The sequence below is a fragment of the Cavia porcellus genome, unplaced genomic scaffold (assembly GCF_034190915.1).
Source record: "Cavia porcellus strain 051 isolate PalLab524CR breed Dunkin Hartley unplaced genomic scaffold, mCavPor4.1 scaffold_4, whole genome shotgun sequence".
NCBI lineage: Eukaryota > Metazoa > Chordata > Mammalia > Rodentia > Caviidae > Cavia > Cavia porcellus.
In genome coordinates, this window is record NW_026947487.1 from 60,343,201 (window position 1) to 60,359,880 (window position 16,680).

At 45.3% G+C, this 16,680-nt stretch overlaps 1 protein-coding gene across 2 annotated transcripts; it reads left to right on the top strand.

Annotated features, from left to right (window-relative positions):
* The first annotated feature begins 931 nt into the window (after positions 1–931).
* On the top strand, positions 932–16,414 carry Sall1 (spalt like transcription factor 1). 2 transcript variants are annotated; one of them, XM_063247131.1, is made up of 4 exons: positions 932–1,069; positions 1,343–1,435; positions 10,300–13,724; positions 14,856–16,414. In XM_063247131.1, the coding sequence occupies exons 2-4, from the start codon at positions 1,360–1,362 to the stop codon at positions 15,294–15,296; spliced, it is 3,942 nt and encodes a 1,313-aa protein (XP_063103201.1). In that variant the 5' UTR covers positions 932–1,069; positions 1,343–1,359; the 3' UTR covers positions 15,297–16,414. The 2 variants fall into 2 exon arrangements, with proteins under 2 accessions (XP_063103201.1, XP_063103200.1); XM_063247130.1 differs by lacking the exon at positions 932–1,069 and having other exon boundaries at positions 1,225–1,435.
* Positions 16,415–16,680: the final 266 nt, after the last annotated feature.

The window sequence follows — 16,680 nt, forward strand, 5'->3', positions numbered from 1 at the left end:
GGACAGGCCTTGCCCAGGGACCAAACTTGCCCAGTCGCACCTTTACAGGGCCTGCATACGCTGCGGCGCACAGAGTAAGAGACAGCCCCTCCCCTCCCCCTCCTCGGCTGGAGCTGAACTCGGAGCCCAGGCGAGTCCCCGCTCTCCACCCGCCCCGGGCTCCAGGGCGCCACCATCGCCGCCGCCTCCCGACAGAGTGACGCGCCCTACAGCCAACCGGGGGCAGGCGGGAGGGGGGCGGGGGGAGTTCGGGAGGAGTCCTGGGCGGAGCAGGGCCGCCCCCTTATCCCACGGGCTCGGGGCGCTTCTCCCGAAAACTTCAGCCCTAATTGTCCTGGGAATGTCCTAGGTAGAGAGGGGATCGAGGGAGCAGGAAGATCTGGGCCCCTAGGGAGGGAGAAAACGGGGGTGGCGAGAGCTGCCCCTCCCCCAGCCCCAAACCCGTCACGTTCCCAAACCTTTCCTCGATCCTCTTCCCCGCGAGCCCGGGATCCAGGGAATGGAGAACTCGGGGCGAAGGAACGCCGAGTCAGGCGGCGCGCGGAAGGGAGGCCGGGCCGCGGGCGGGAGGCGGACCGGCGTGGGGCTGGCTCTCCCCCACTTGCTTTTTTTTTTTTTTTTTTTAAATGAGGGTGGGCTGCTTTCTAGTGGCTCTTAAACGAAGAAACACTCACGAAACGGGACGTCCTCCCCCACCACCCCCAAATCCCGCCACGGGACTTCCTCCCCCCGCAGGCTGGCGCGCGAAGCGCCGGAGTTGGGAAGTTCGCCGCGCGCCAGCGCCCGGGTCCCCACCCCCCGCCCGGGGCGGCTCCATTCCGGGGAGGGCATGCTAATTTGGGTCGGCCCAGCCCGGGATGGGGGCGGGGTGGGTGGGGGAGGAGGGAGCGAGCCTGGCGGGGGGGCGCCGGCCGGGGCGCCGGGAGTGCAGTGGCGAGGAGGAGGCCCCCGGCGGCCGGGCCGCGGAGTCCCGGGCGGTCGCGAAGAGGGTTGACCCAGTGTCGGGCGGCGCGGCGCGCAGAGCCAGCCCCGCGGCCGGCTTATTGGGCCAGCGCGCGGAGAGACAGGGGTCTGCAGCAAATCACGAACTAATTGATTAAGGCGAGCGGGTTTGAATAGCGCTGGCCCGGTGCCAATCGCCTTTCAAAGAGCCCCTCTATGATTAATCGCAATGCATTATTGATAATCATAATTATAGCAGGACACATGCGCGCTGCGCCCGGGGCCGGGGAGCCGGGGAGGGGGCGGGCGGGCCGGCGGGCGGGGGGAGCCGCCGCCGCCGCCGCTCGATTTCCGTAATTTTGAGAAGATTTTTTTTTAGTAATTTTTTATTCTGCCCCAGCTGATGTTTGAGCCAGCATGTCGCGGAGGAAGCAAGCGAAGCCTCAACATTTCCAATCCGACCCCGAAGTGGCCTCGCTCCCCCGGCGAGATGGTGAGTGCTCCGGCTTGCGCCGCAGACACAGACACACACGCACTCACACTCGCGCACACTCGAACCCACGCACACGCGGTCGGGTCCCGTACCCGCTGCTCTGCCGCCGTTGAGTCCCCGCTCGCTTTTTCCACTCCGCGTGTTTGTTTTCTTTTTCCCCCTTTTTAATTCTCAGTTTTCTTGGGCTGGGCTTCCCGGCTCTCTGGCCCCAGGGAAAGCAGGCACGTCTCCCGGCAGGATCTTTCCGGAGTTGCTGTGTCTTCTGGGGCCGGTGGGAGCGAACGCTGGCCTTGCTCTTCCATCCCGGCTTTTCCGGGGAGCCGAGGCCAGGGCTAGCGGAGCTGCCTCCAGGGCCCTGGACCCCTGGGGGCGCGGGTGCCGACTGGGGAGTGGGCGCTGCCTGCACCGGGCCCCTTGCGCTCCCTGCGCTGCGCCGCGCCGCGCCGCGGGCCCCGAGCGCGGCCTCTCCACCGGCCCGGCCCTGTTGCTAGGGGGAAGGAAGTTTACTTGGTGCTGATGGCTGAACTCTGAGCGCGTGGGGAGTTCGCGGTGCTTCCTTTCCCTACGCTAACGCTTTCCCTCGACCTGCGGGGCGAAATAGGATGTCTTAAGGGGTTCGGGGCAGTAAGAAGGTGAGGACCTGGGTCGGGACGCGACACCCTGGAATCGCGGCTGGGGTGGAATATTCTGCTGCCGGTTGCTGCAGAGATGGTGCAAGTGGACAGGGGAAGCGCAAGGTTCCGACCCCCTAAGTTTATCCAGGCATCTTTTCTCCGCGTTCATGCAATCCTAGCCCCCCAAAATCCTGAGATTTGGTTTTCGCTCTCTGCAGATCGCCGAGCCCCATACTTCCAGAATGGTCAGGCAGGGTAGAGAATAGTAGGATAGTTTTTCAGTGCTAGGGAAGGGACAGCCCGGTAGAAAAGGTTCCTAAAACAGAGGCAGGCGCTTGTCTCAGTGGAGGCGATCACCCCGGGGTGGTCCAGAGCAAAGTTTGTGTGCTGGAGCTACAGTGGAGTGTAGGAGAAATCCAGACAGGGATTTGGGGGTGCGGAAGGAGGACACCTCCCGTCCTTCCCTATCTCTGGAGGTGGTTCACACTGCGAGTTCCCAGGCCCTGCGCCCGAGGCGGTGGAGCGGTGCCTGGGCTCGGGTCGTCCCGCAGATGCTGGCCTCTTGGCTGCAGGAGGCCGACGGGCGACCCTGGAGGGGTGTCCACAGATCTAGATGCCTGTCGAGATGCTTGTGTTCCCGGGGGCCATCTGAGGGAAATGGAGATGGGAGCTGGAACCCCATCACCCCCAGAGCTCCGCAGCGTGCCCCGAGATTTGCACCTCTGTCCGGGGAACTGTGCGGCCTCCCGGCCCCATGGCCTGGTCTCGGGGCTTCTTCCCTAGAGGCCTGGCGCTGAGTGTAGGGCTGGGGCGCGCGGGCAGAACCCGGTAGCACTGCGAAGCGACCCCGGTCTCCTTACTCGTGCTGCCTGCTGAGAGAAGGGGTTAGCTCCGTGGGATCCCTGTAAAAAAGTTGGGAACCTAAGACCCGATTAAGAAAACTGTGTAGTGTACAATATTTGGTCCTTCCGAGTACTTTCTCAAGCATGAAGCCTAACCCCGAATCTCTGCGTTCATAGTCCGCTGAAAAGAACCCCTGACACCCCACTTTCCCCCGCAAAGGAACACGGGTGTGCAGGGCGAACCGGGGTGAAATTACTTAAGGCCGCAACAATCACTGGAGTATTTTTCTGGGTTTTCTCAACTGTTTTCTTAAGCTTCTCACCCCCACAACAATCTTTCCTAAAGTTTTTAGTGAGATCTTTAGTACTTTAACACTGTTAAACTTTATGTGTATGCGAAAAACCAAACCAGAGAGAAGAGAAAATTTGTTAGTCAGTTTTGTAAATATATATTGTTTTTTCTCTCATTTTTTTCTTCAGAAAAGACTCCTGCATCTGAAGAAATGATGCTTGCTAGTGCCTTCTGGATCTGGAATTTTTAATAGTTAAGACTTCTCATAAAGCGATAGCATAAAAGGAGTTCACTACCTCTTACCATTATTATTTATTAGTACTATTTTTTAGTTTATTTGAGCTTTGAGCTAAGTTAAGTAACTGAGTCAAATTTTCTTTCTCTTTTAATTTTTTATCTTTCTTCCTTTCTTTTTTCTTTCTCAAAGCTAGATCCTTGTGGTAAAAAGCAGTAAACTGTTGGGAGCACCCTAGGAAACACCCCCTCCTGGCCCTTTTCCTCACCTCTCCCCACCCACTCCTCTCTTTCTTCAGTAGTAATGGTTTTAGGTTATGACTGTTTTTACATGGTTGAACAATAAGTTTGGGAGAAGTTGCCTAGAGGGTAGGTTTTGTAATAGGGTTACAGGATTTAGTGTGCTGTAATAATATTAGTACACAAGTAATCCTTCCCAGCGCCTGACATACAAGAGGGCCTAACATACCCTAGATCTTTTTATTTGGGTATAGTTGTGAGATAAATGCAGTTGAAAGTTCATGACATAGCTTAAGATTACTTTTAAAAAGTCACCCTTTTTTGCATTAAAATCAGCAATCTCCATCCTCCCTATACTGAACCCATACTTGAAGGAATTGCTAGTGTTTTGTTTGGTTTTGTTACATATGGCAAGGTTGTTAAACTTTTAGAAGGCAAGCCTCTGTTCAAACACTGCTTATTTTTTCTTCTGACTTGAGAGGTTCTTAAAAATATAGCAAATGAAATAGCAAACATCACCAAATTAAATGGAGTTTATGTTCTTCTCATATACTAGGACCTCAAATTTTATGACTTCTACCCAGAGCAGGACCGAGAAAAGTTTGTAGACCCCATTACAGTAGCCCTGAAGGATGGCTTTCTGCTTTGTTGTGTGTGTGCATGTGTGTGTTTGAGTGTGAATACGCTTACAAAGAAAGGCCAAGCCATGCTGAGCATTGCACAGAGATAGCTGCATCTGAACAAGTTCAAGAAAATAAAATTATCTAGTCCACCTTAGAATGCTATATTTTATTCTACATTAGTGGAGCCATGCTGCCAAAAACACTGAAAAATAAACTTAATGTTTCAGTTTCTTGTGAAATCAAGATTATGACAAATATGACTTGTCTCATAAATGATATTCAACAAGTTTCAAATTACTTTTACAAAGGTAACTGCCACTAGGAAGATTATTTACCAAGATAGATAATTCTGAGGAAAGAGAATATGAAACTCCAGTGATTTCATGTGTAGATTCTTTCCTAAGGATTTAGATTTCAGGTGTGTGTGCGTGTGTGCGTGCATGCGCGTGTGTGTGTTTCCCTGTATTTTTAAGACTTCTATAACTATATGGAGGGTCTACTTAGATTCCATTCGTTTATTAAATATTTTGCTTCTCAAGTTTTAAAGAAAAAGTATTACTGAAAAGTAGAAACATGAATTGCAGATAAAACATTGACTCTTACATGAAATATAATCAAAATTCCTCCCATTTATATTAATAATGAAATTCTGTTTTTTTACCAAAGTAATTTATTCATTGTGAGCAGCTTAATGGCAACACATTGATTTCTGGGCCCAAAAGGTTAGAGAGAACTATAATTAATTGCTTTTTTTGAAAAACCGACACCTGCAAGATAAGGCAGTTGGAAAGAATTCATGTTTAATCAGGCCTGTTTTAAGTTTGGCATAATGGAAGATTCTGGATGAGAAAATGCACTGTTTTTTGAGATTTACTTCAGGCTGCAAGATACTTCCTAAAATGTTAAAAACAGCACAGAAACAAGCAAAGTCTAGCTGGACATGAGGCAGAATGTGTGAAAGTGAATTAATGATACTGAATGTTTGGTGGTTTATTTTACATCAAGTTTCCATTATGGTTCATAAGCACAAGTACCAAATCATAGGCACTGCTTTGGAGGTTAGGTTTCTTTTCTTTCTAGTTTGAAGGTATGGAGTGATCTTTATCAACAGTCCTTAAGAAAGCAAAAATCTACACTTTCATTGTGACTTTCTTACTGGAAACTGGGGAAGAAACAGGCAGGTTACATGTTTTGAAATTGTTAAAACTCAGCTCTATATAGTAACAAATTCTTTCTACAGCCTAAACTAATTCTTTCTACAGCCAGAACAAATTCTTTCTACAGCCTAAATTAAGTTTTTCTAAAACATATTGTGGTTCAGAGTAGCCCATTAGATAATCAAAACTCTGGTCCTTTAGCAGTTTAGCAAAAGAGATGGTGAATTACACCCCTCCCCCAAGAAGAAAAAAGTGTGTGTACCAGGCTTTAGGAAACCTAGATGTGTCGAGCTGTTTTAACCTTTGCTAGCCTCCTCCCATGCAAAGGTGACAAGGTCCAGATCATAATATGTCCTTCAGTATCTTCCCAGTGACCCCCAAATTGAGTCTTGCTAGTCACTTAGCAGGAAGTTAGTAGTTTATTTTAGTTTCACCTTATCAGCTTGGCTTCTTTTCCTAACCTTATTCCCCTGTCACCCTCAGATGCCAGACCCCCAAAGGGGAAGATTGACAGGTAGTTCCCATAGCTCAGCTTTACCCTCAAACAACAGGGATTTAGTTTCTTGTGTCTTTGCCAATGTTTATGTAGTCAGAGTTTAGATCTCGCCTTAAGGAATCTCTCTTTTACGCGTCACTGGAATAGGAAAGCCACAAAGAAGTTTTTGAACAAACCCTTGCAACTGGAACCCCATCTAGTGTTCAGTTTGATTCATCCATGGGGAAGACATTTTCGCCCTTTTATTTATTGTATGCATTAGGTGGGCTTGGATCACTACTTTAAAAGGAGTGTCTTGTCCGTGTTATTTTTTCAGAGATTTCTCTTGTATTCTTCCACAGGAGAACACACTAATCCTGGTGAGCATACTGAGTGAACTTGAAGGCAGCCAATTTGTCACTTGGTTGCATATTGCATAGAGGAAACTTTAGACATCACCGAAAATATGCACAGCATATGTTGTAGTGTTTACAATTTCTTTGGAATCTTAAGTTGGACATTCAGCTTCAGCCTTTCCCTAGTCTGTGAGGGGGAAAAAAGATAAAGGATCAATCAATCAAATATGTTTGTGATAGCCTTTCCAGATAGGTCCACGAAAAGGAACAGCCTGTTAATATTATGGGCCTCAAACCCACTATTGTGAGTGGATCCATTTTAAAATGCTAATCTTTAGGTAATGGGAAGTAAAGTGAAGTGTCTTTCTGAGTAGGTCCAAAAAAGAAAACTAAATCTGGTAGAGTTGGGTGGTAGTTTTCTGGTTTTGGGGTTTTTGTTTTTGTTTTCTTTTGGGCTGGCTGAGCCTTTCTGTGTGGAGCATAATGTTATTTTTATTTTCTCAATAGACAGATACGTTGGAACACTTTAATTTTCTGCTTCCGACTCTGCAATGTTTTGTTCAGGTGATGAAAAACTGACAGAGCTGAGTTCAGCATCAAGTACCTAAATAGTACAATAAGAGCTAAAACATTCAGAATTTCAGTACAAATTTGGTGGTGGTGTAAGATCACCTACTTCCCAAAAAGAAAAGGAAAAACAAAAAACAGCAAATTCCAAATATATTTTCTGTGTGTACAAAGTTAGAAAACCACTGCTTCTTAAATGTTCATATCTGACTAGAATTACAAAATTACTTTAGTTTTTTTGTAAAATCTATAAAAAAGAAACTGCAATATTATTTTCACCATAATACAAGGAACAAGGCAACTGTATTTACTATAATGAGGTCACCAGTTGCAATCCTGTGTAACAGATTATTGAGAGAGATACAAGGTGGTAGAGGGTTGGTTTGGAAAAATGAGTAAGAACATTAGAACATGTGCATGTGTGTATGTGTGTGTGTGTCTTATTACAAGTTAAAATATTCCTTGTAGTAGTTAAAGACTCACTAGTTCTCATGTTTTGTCTTCTTTCTTTTTAAGCTGTTTCATTGGCATGCTGTTCCGAATGCAGATAGATTTAAAGTTAGGAATTATTACAGTGTAGCGCGACACCTGCTTTTGAAATAAATCAAAATAGATACCAGGATTTTTAAGGGGCTGGGGGGTCTTCATAAATATCAGGAAATTAGTTAACTATACAATGAGATCAAATGTCAGCTTATTAAAATGTGGAAAATCTAAGCTAAAATATAGGCAAATTTTAAAACGTAGTCTTTTGTAAGCCAAAAGCGTTTATTTTTAAACTCTGTAGTTTTCATCTAGTAGCAGAATCCTAAATATAAAAACGTTCACATTGAAAAACTCAGAAAAATTCTCAAGTAAGTCTTGAAACAGTAGAAATACAAAATTCGAACAGAGAAAAGCAATAACCAGCTAAATCCTATAAAGTAACCTATCTTTTATTTTCTCTATACATTATGAGACTATCAGATGTTTGCAAGTTATAAAGAATTAAAATGCCCTTTAATCGTGAGCACAGATGTGCTAAATATTTGAAGCAACTACATTGTAATGTGTACAATTGATGAAGTCAGTTTTCTGATTCCCCACGCTAGTTATTTAGTTCTGAATCTGTCATTATTTGTCTAAGCCCAGCTGACCAAGCAAAACTGTGTTTTAAAGTGGCTTTATGTTTTGATAAATGTGAGCTGGTTGAAAAGTATTTTCCACTGAATGCAGAGCTTAATAGAACATGCTGACATAATAGTTTTAATGCATTTTGTTGAAAATGTGTGAACAAACAGAATAGCTTTTGTTCCTTCATAATTGGCTGTAAAAGTAGATGGAAACATAACCATTACATATGGAAATGTGCAAAGAGAAAGAAATAACATTTCTGTTGAATATATTAGGAATTGCATTTCCTAGTTTAAAATAAGCATCTGAAATGGATGTATCATTTAAAATTGGTTGTCAAAATAAGAAGCTTTAAACAGAATTTTTGTCACATTATTTTTGTCCCAAGTTAAGCAACATAACTTTAGCGAATTTCATTTAATATTTTGTTTATATTAAGGCAGGAGGGGAGATGGGGACTGCTTAAAACAGCACCTTAAATGTGCATAGGAATCTGGTGCCAATTAGGATGATTAAACATTAAATGAAAACTGGATCGTTGTTGGTATTTTCTGCTACAACTATGATTTGTTTGGTGCTGTTAATGCATTTTGCACTATAACCTTGTACAGATTAAAAGATGGGTATTAGGAAAGCTACCTTATTAAGCGTAACTTAGTTGCTAAAATAGCACTCCTAGTGAATAGTGTGAATATATTTGGCATACTTGTCCAGGGATTCTAATCAACTTCAGCAGCACTCTTAAGCAGATAGAGTTAAGGAATTTTCAAAAGTTAATATGTAGTGTAAATTATGTTTTCTGAAATGCAAAGTGACTCAAGCTTTTTAGATTTCCAGCCCAAAAAAGCAAATGTCTGGCTCCTTTGAGTGGACTTTTTAAGTTTTCTGAGGGGGAAAAAAAAAAAGCAAGATTTGGATTTTACTTGCATTCATATCTGCAATTACTTTTTTTTGCCTGCAAGTTTTCTGGGAGATTCTATTTTGAAGTCATGGAAACTACCTATTATCCGATTCAGTTCTGCAGAAAAGCATACAGGGAGGTAATCCTTGAATTAAACAGTTTTTTTTTTCATAGCTTCGAAGATGACCACACACCATTTGTACAGCAGAAGTTGGTGTCCCATGCTGGGCAAACAATGGGACGCCATCCTGTCTTTGAATAGGATGTTAGCCTGGAGTTGGAGATTTTTATGTTTAATTTACAAATGGATCTTAGTGAGAAGACATCTGAGCAACCAGTGGAAACAAACATGAAATAAAAGGATTTTTATAAGAAAAGGGTCAGGACAATCTGTTAAACAATTGATAACAGTTAAGAGCAAACTGTTTTTAAAGGCATTCAGACAAGGAGAATTGCAAAGCATTTCCAAATTCTACACCAAACATGATTTCTTAGGGGAAGGAGAGAACTTCCCCTTAACTGCACATCCTTCTGTAAGTTGATTTTTTAATCAGAAATGTAAGTCTTAGGCTCGTTGTATAGATAGAGCACTTTTGGTAAAATATTTAGAGGCATGTTGTTGCCATGTGGAACACAGTGGCTTATATCCCTTGATTAGTGGAATGGGAGCTAGTGTTGTGTTTTTTAATTTTAAAAATAAACATGCCACGGGGTGATATATAGGTGCTAGGCAGGCCTTGTAAAGGATTATGATCATTGTGTTTCTCTGCATTGTGTGTGTTGCTTTCCCTTTTGTATTCAAGTGAATCTTGAGGATTTGTTACTGATGTGACTAAAGTGTGTTTGTCACGGATCAGACTTAGCTCAGGTTTGGGGTGGGAGCTTGAGGTGATTTTCAAGTTGTCAGTCCACAGCTGGGTGATATGCATTTTTTTCCTCCTTGTCAACAACTGATTGGAACCTGAATGACTACAAATTAGTTTAGTGACAGAACAAACTGTCACAGATATCTTTGAAACGGTTGAAAATGAATAAGGTTGACAGAAACTCAAGAGCCTAATAAGTCCTCAGAATGGTTGCTGGATTCTCTCTGGACAAGTAGACAATCAGGTGTATAAAATATTGGAAATCAATATTTTGGTATGGAATTTCACTATGTACCAATATCTTCCTCCATACATAATATTTTTATGTTTTGATGAATTATCTGAGGACCATGATTATCTATCTGAGATACCACATGGATGGAAATTCCTTCACAATGCTTAAAATTAATGATGAAATATTCCTAGGTAATAGTGATTGGGTTTACCTGGACTATAGTAGTTTTGAATTTTGCAGTTAGGAAGCAGTTGATTAAGCTTTGCTTTTTGGTTTTGTTTTGTCTTTTAATCATAGATGACATGTATTTTGGCTTCCTTTCTAACCCTGAGCCTTTTAATGTTTGTAGGAGACATCGAGAAGGGTCAGCCGAATCGCCCCACCAAAAACAAGGATGCCCACGTCTGTGGCCGGTGCTGTGCTGAGTTCTTTGAGTTATCAGATCTTCTGCTCCACAAGAAGAACTGCACTAAAAATCAATTAGTTTTGATTGTCAGTGAAAATCCAGCCTCCCCACCAGAAACCTTCTCACCCAGCCCCCCTCCTGATAATCCTGATGAACAAATGAAAGACACAGTGAACAAAACAGATCAAGTAGACTGCAGCGACCTTTCAGAACACAAGGGACTTGACAGGGAAGAGTCCATGGAGGTGGAGGCCCTGGCCGCTCCCAACAGCGGCAGTGGGACGTCTAGTGACACCACCAGTAACCCCACCCCAAGCTGCGAGAACAGCTCCTCCACAGGTACCTCAGCGATCACAACCTCTCTACCTCAACTCGGGGACCTGACGACGCTGGGCAACTTCTCCGTGATCAATAGCAACGTCATCATTGAGAACCTCCAGAGCACCAAGGTGGCGGTAGCCCAGTTCTCCCAAGAAGCGAGGTGCAGTGGGGCCTCCGGAGGCAAGCTGGCCATTCCAGCCCTCATGGAGCAGCTCTTAGCACTGCAGCAGCAGCAAATCCACCAACTGCAACTGATCGAACAGATTCGGCACCAAATATTACTGTTGGCTTCTCAGAACACAGACTTGCCAACATCTTCTAGTTCTTCTCAAGGTACTTTACGAACATCTGCCAACCCCTTGTCCACGCTAAGTTCCCATTTATCTCAGCAGCTGGCGGCAGCAGCTGGATTAGCACAGAGCCTCGCTAGCCAATCTGCCAGCATTAGTGGTGTGAAACAGCTACCCCCAATCCAGCTACCTCAGAGCAGTTCTGGCAACACCATCATTCCATCCAGCAGTGGCACTTCTCCCAATATGAGTATATTGGCGGCAGCAGTTAACACCCCGTCCTCAGAAAAAGTGGCTTCGAGTGCTGGTGCAAACCATGTCAGCAACCCAGCAGTCTCAGCATCGTCCTCACCAGCTTTTGCAATAAGCAGTTTATTAAGTCCTGCATCTAATCCACTTCTACCTCAGCCAACCCCTGCTAATGCGGTTTTCCCCAGCCCTTTGCCCAACATTGGAACAACTGCAGAAGATTTAAACTCCTTGTCTGCCTTGGCCCAGCAAAGAAAAAGCAAGCCACCAAATGTCACTGCCTTTGAAGCGAAAAGTACTTCGGATGAGGCATTCTTCAAACACAAGTGTAGGTTCTGTGCAAAGGTCTTTGGGAGCGACAGTGCCTTGCAGATCCACTTGCGCTCCCATACCGGAGAGAGGCCGTTCAAGTGCAACATCTGTGGAAACAGGTTCTCTACCAAGGGGAACTTGAAAGTCCACTTTCAGCGCCACAAAGAGAAGTATCCTCACATCCAGATGAATCCCTATCCTGTGCCCGAGCACTTGGACAACATCCCCACTAGTACTGGCATCCCATATGGCATGTCCATCCCTCCAGAGAAGCCAGTCACCAGTTGGCTAGACACCAAACCGGTCCTGCCCACGCTGACCACTTCCGTTGGCTTGCCATTACCCCCAACCCTCCCAAGCCTCACACCCTTCATTAAGACTGAAGAGCCAGCCCCCATCCCCATCAGTCATTCTGCCGCCAGCCCCCCCAGCTCAGTCAAAAGTGACTCTGGGGCCCCTGATCCGGCCACAAGAAACCTGGGTGGGCTTCCTGAGGAAGCAGAAGTGTCCACTGTGCCACCCTCTAGCAGCAAAAGTGAAGAGAATAGTGTGGCCACCAACTCTGTTCCAACAGCAAGCAACAGCACCCTGGGCTCCCCAGCAACTGACTGTGGCCCAGGAGGTGCCACCACCTTCACCAACCCTTTGTTGCCACTCATGTCTGAGCAGTTCAAGGCCAAGTTTCCCTTTGGGGGACTCTTGGACTCAGCCCAGGCATCAGAGACATCCAAGCTGCAACAACTGGTAGAAAACATTGACAAAAAGGCCACTGACCCCAATGAGTGTATCATCTGCCACCGGATCCTGAGCTGTCAGAGCGCCTTGAAAATGCACTACCGGACACACACTGGGGAGAGGCCCTTTAAGTGCAAAATCTGTGGCCGGGCTTTCACCACAAAAGGGAATCTTAAAACTCACTACAGTGTACATCGGGCCATGCCCCCACTCAGAGTCCAACATTCCTGTCCCATTTGCCAGAAGAAGTTCACAAATGCTGTCGTCCTGCAGCAACACATTCGGATGCATATGGGAGGCCAGATCCCCAACACCCCTGTCCCTGACAGTTACCCGGAGTCCATGGAGTCTGACACAGGCTCCTTCGATGAGAAAAATTTTGATGACCTAGACAACTTCTCCGATGAAAACATGGAAGACTGTCCTGAAGGCAGCATCCCAGATACACCCAAGTCAGCGGATGCATCCCAAGACAGCTTGTCTTCTTCACCTTTGCCCCTCGAGATGTCCAGCATTGCTGCTTTGGAAAATCAGATGAAGATGATCAATGCTGGCCTGGCAGAGCAGCTTCAGGCCAGCCTGAAGTCCGTGGAGAACGGGTCCGTTGAGGGGGATGTGCTGACCAACGATTCGTCCTCAGTGGGTGGTGACATGGAAAGCCAAAGTGCTGGCAGCCCAGCCATCTCAGAGTCTACCTCTTCTATGCAGGCTCTGTCCCCATCCAACAGCACCCAGGAATTCCACAAGTCACCCAGCATGGAGGAGAAGCCACCGAGAGCAGGACCAAGCGAGTTTGCCAATGGTTTGTCTCCCACTCCAGTGAATGGGGGAGCTTTGGATTTGACATCTAGTCATGCAGAGAAAATCATCAAAGAGGATTCTTTGGGAATCCTCTTCCCTTTCAGAGACCGGGGTAAATTTAAAAATACTGCTTGTGACATTTGCGGCAAAACCTTTGCTTGTCAGAGTGCCTTGGACATTCACTACAGAAGTCATACCAAAGAGAGACCATTTATTTGCACAGTTTGCAATCGTGGCTTTTCCACAAAGGGTAATTTGAAACAGCACATGTTGACACATCAGATGCGAGATCTACCATCACAGCTCTTTGAGCCCAGTTCCAACCTTGGCCCCAATCAGAACTCGGCGGTGATTCCCGCCAACTCCTTGTCGTCTCTCATCAAAACAGAGGTCAACGGCTTTGTGCATGTTTCTCCTCAGGACAGTAAGGACACCCCTACCAGTCATATCCCTCCTGGGCCTCTGTCATCCTCTGCCACGTCCCCAGTTCTGCTCCCAGCTCTGCCCCGGAGAACTCCCAAACAGCACTATTGCAACACATGTGGAAAAACCTTCTCCTCGTCGAGTGCCCTTCAGATCCATGAGAGAACTCACACTGGAGAGAAGCCCTTTGCTTGCACTATTTGTGGAAGAGCGTTCACAACAAAAGGCAATCTTAAGGTACCCACTCCATCTGCACCTCACCCGCCCCATCAGTGCCTTCCATTGCTAATGATTGTCTGAAGTACACACTTTGGGATTCATCCGCTCACATACTCAGGGACAGGGGTCTCCAAAGGGCACCACTGCACGTGGCTGACCTGGGAGAAATTAGGTTGCCCATGAAGGTCAGGATTGTGGAAAGCAGGGGAGGGCTGCCTGCAGCTGGCTGCATGTCATAGTGTCTTGAATGATTTGGCACCTAAGTGAAGCAGTGGCCTTTCTCTCTTGTCTCACTAAGTGCACCAAATGAATTGCTTTACCTACCAAATAAGACAGCCTGGCATTGCCATGGGGTGTTGATTAAAGACCTCCACGTGGCCTGTGTGCTGCCCATATCACTTAATAATTACAGTTCTCGGCGTACACAGCAATTTTTCATAACTATGCAGTCCAGCAAGGTTTGTTTTTCTAGAAACAATAACGTCACTGCTTTGCTAATGGGTATTATGATAATTGATTATACAACATTTCCTACTGATATGTGTTGCAAATAGAGCAAATATGCTTACGTTCTAGAGCAATGGTTGAGCGCTCTTACTGTGTACATTTTTCTGTTGACAGAGTATTTCTCTGGAGATTGCTGCCAGTAATGTAGGATGAATAATTACTTTCTGGCTTTTCTCTCTACACGCAAGCCCTCCAATGGGCAATCAGCAAGGGGTACTTTCTTCCCATCTGCAGAGGACATTTATAGGGTAAAAGGTGTCAGATACAATACTTACCATTGCAATGAGAGTGGACATAACAATTCTAACCCTGAAAAGAGCTATCTGCGACTGACTAGCTTGCTTGAGGCCATTACAAACTAAATACAGGTAATAAAAAAAAGAGTAAGTAAGGCATCTTTGCCTGGGAAGAGGAGAGGCGGCCCAGGGCTGCAAAGAACAAACAGGTTATTACTGGTCCACAGGAGTGGATGGTTCCCCTTACTGTTTTCCCTGTCTAGCACGTAATAAGAATAGACATTTGGGCCACTTGCTTTGTGGAGTGTTAGCATATGAGTTGAGATAGATTTAACTATTAAGCTGCTGTCTTGTTTGTTCTCTCTTTCTTTTATCCCCTCTCCCCCCACCCCCACTCTGATCTCAGGTACACATGGGCACCCACATGTGGAATAGCACCCCTGCACGCCGGGGCCGCCGGCTCTCTGTGGATGGTCCCATGACATTTCTAGGAGGCAATCCTGTCAAGTTCCCAGAAATGTTCCAGAAGGATTTGGCGACGAGGTCAGGAAGCGGAGATCCTTCCAGTTTCTGGAATCAGTATGCAGCAGCACTCTCCAATGGGCTGGCGATGAAGGCCAACGAGATCTCTGTCATTCAGAATGGTGGCATCCCTCCAATTCCTGGAAGCCTAGGCAGTGGGAGCAGCTCACCTATTAGTGGGCTGACGGGAAATCTGGAGAAGCTCCAGAACTCAGAGCCCAGTGCTCCTCTGGCTGGCCTGGAGAAAATGGCAAGCAGTGAGAACGGAACCAACTTCCGCTTCACCCGCTTCGTGGAGGACAGCAAAGAGATCGTGACAAGTTAGAGCGGCCACACACTCGAGACATAGCATTCGTGTTCAGAATGCACCTAGGTTGCCTCCTGCTCCTGTCCTGGCCCCTACCCTCCAGTCCCCCGGTCTATGAACTCCAACGTTATGAAGACATTCTTTTGTACTTTGTTCAACTTCTAGAGTTCTAAGAAAGCTTATTTATTAGTGATATAACCTTGCTTTGCAAACAGAATGCAAGCGTTAACTTTGGTCTTCTGTATTTTGGACTAAATACTAATTGACTAGAGTGCTGTAAACTTGCTGTAACATTTATGGCAATTGCAAGTTGCCCTGCTAGGCGGTCTTAATCTGGCATTAACTTATTTTCTATATCCAGTTTAATATGAACCTGGTGTTGATGCAATGCCTCCGTGATGCATTAGATCTCTAATAAAGTCTGTATATAAATGTACACTTTGATCCTGCTGGAAAATTTTATCAGCAAACACATTGTCTAATCTTTCAAAACAGATTTAAGGAAAGGACTGAAAGTACAGACTGAACAGTGTGATTCTTTGAAAGGTTTGGGTTTTTGTTTTTTTCATTTTTATTCTAAAATTCAACCTGCTTTTTTGTTTTGTAGATTTAACCATTTCCGTTTTGAACTATTTGTATTGTGCTTTTTACTTGAGTCGTCCTCAATGTTAATAAGTTTCTGTACAGTAATAAGCACGCAGAATTCTTTAGAGGAAAAAAAAAACAAGTGTTGTTTTGGTAGTTGAAACTGAGACGTAACATTTTGCCTTGTAGGTATATTCACAATAGAAATGTGTGCTGGAATTTCACAATGCTGCTAAGTATAGCATCTTGAACAACCTTCAGTGGAGAAAATGTAGATGCTCTTGTATATACAAAAAGAAATATCACTTTCATTAAAATGTACATACATTCCTTACAAGAGCAGATGCTTCTTCTTGATTGAGAGAGCAGGTATAGTGTTTGTTTATTTTGTATTAGGTATGGAAGAAAAAAATTGGACTGTTACATGCACTTTCTTGGAAAGTTGAAAGGGGGGGTCCAATTTCTTTAACATTTAATACTTACTAACAACAGAGATACTGTAATTTTACTCAAGTAATCAAATACAATTTTTTTTGCAACAGATAAAACAACATACTGTGTCTGTGTTTTTAGAGTGCATTTCTATTTAGCCAGACCCCAAAATGTATCTTAACATTTCCCCAGGCACCAGTAAATTGTGTATGTGAACGAGTATCTCTCTCTAAATAAGAAACTGTAAAGGGTGTAACAGAAACGGGTTTGCACGGGCCTATGATTTCACTTCGAAATGTGGAGGACCTAGATATTTTCCCAATATCCATTACTTGTTTGGGAATGTTACTCTGCCGTCCCTCAGCCGCCCCTCCCCCAGAGGAAA

Excerpts from the sequence above, each read along its gene's own strand:
- Sall1 (XM_063247131.1), top strand. The coding sequence starts at position 1,360 with ATGTCGCGGAGGAAGCAAGCGAAGCCTCAACATTTCCAATCCGACCCC. Across the intron at positions 1,436-10,299 it reads CTCGCTCCCCCGGCGAGATG|GAGACATCGAGAAGGGTCAG; the intron begins GTGAGTGCTCCG and ends TAATGTTTGTAG. Across the intron at positions 13,725-14,855 it reads CAACAAAAGGCAATCTTAAG|GTACACATGGGCACCCACAT; the intron begins GTACCCACTCCA and ends CTCTGATCTCAG.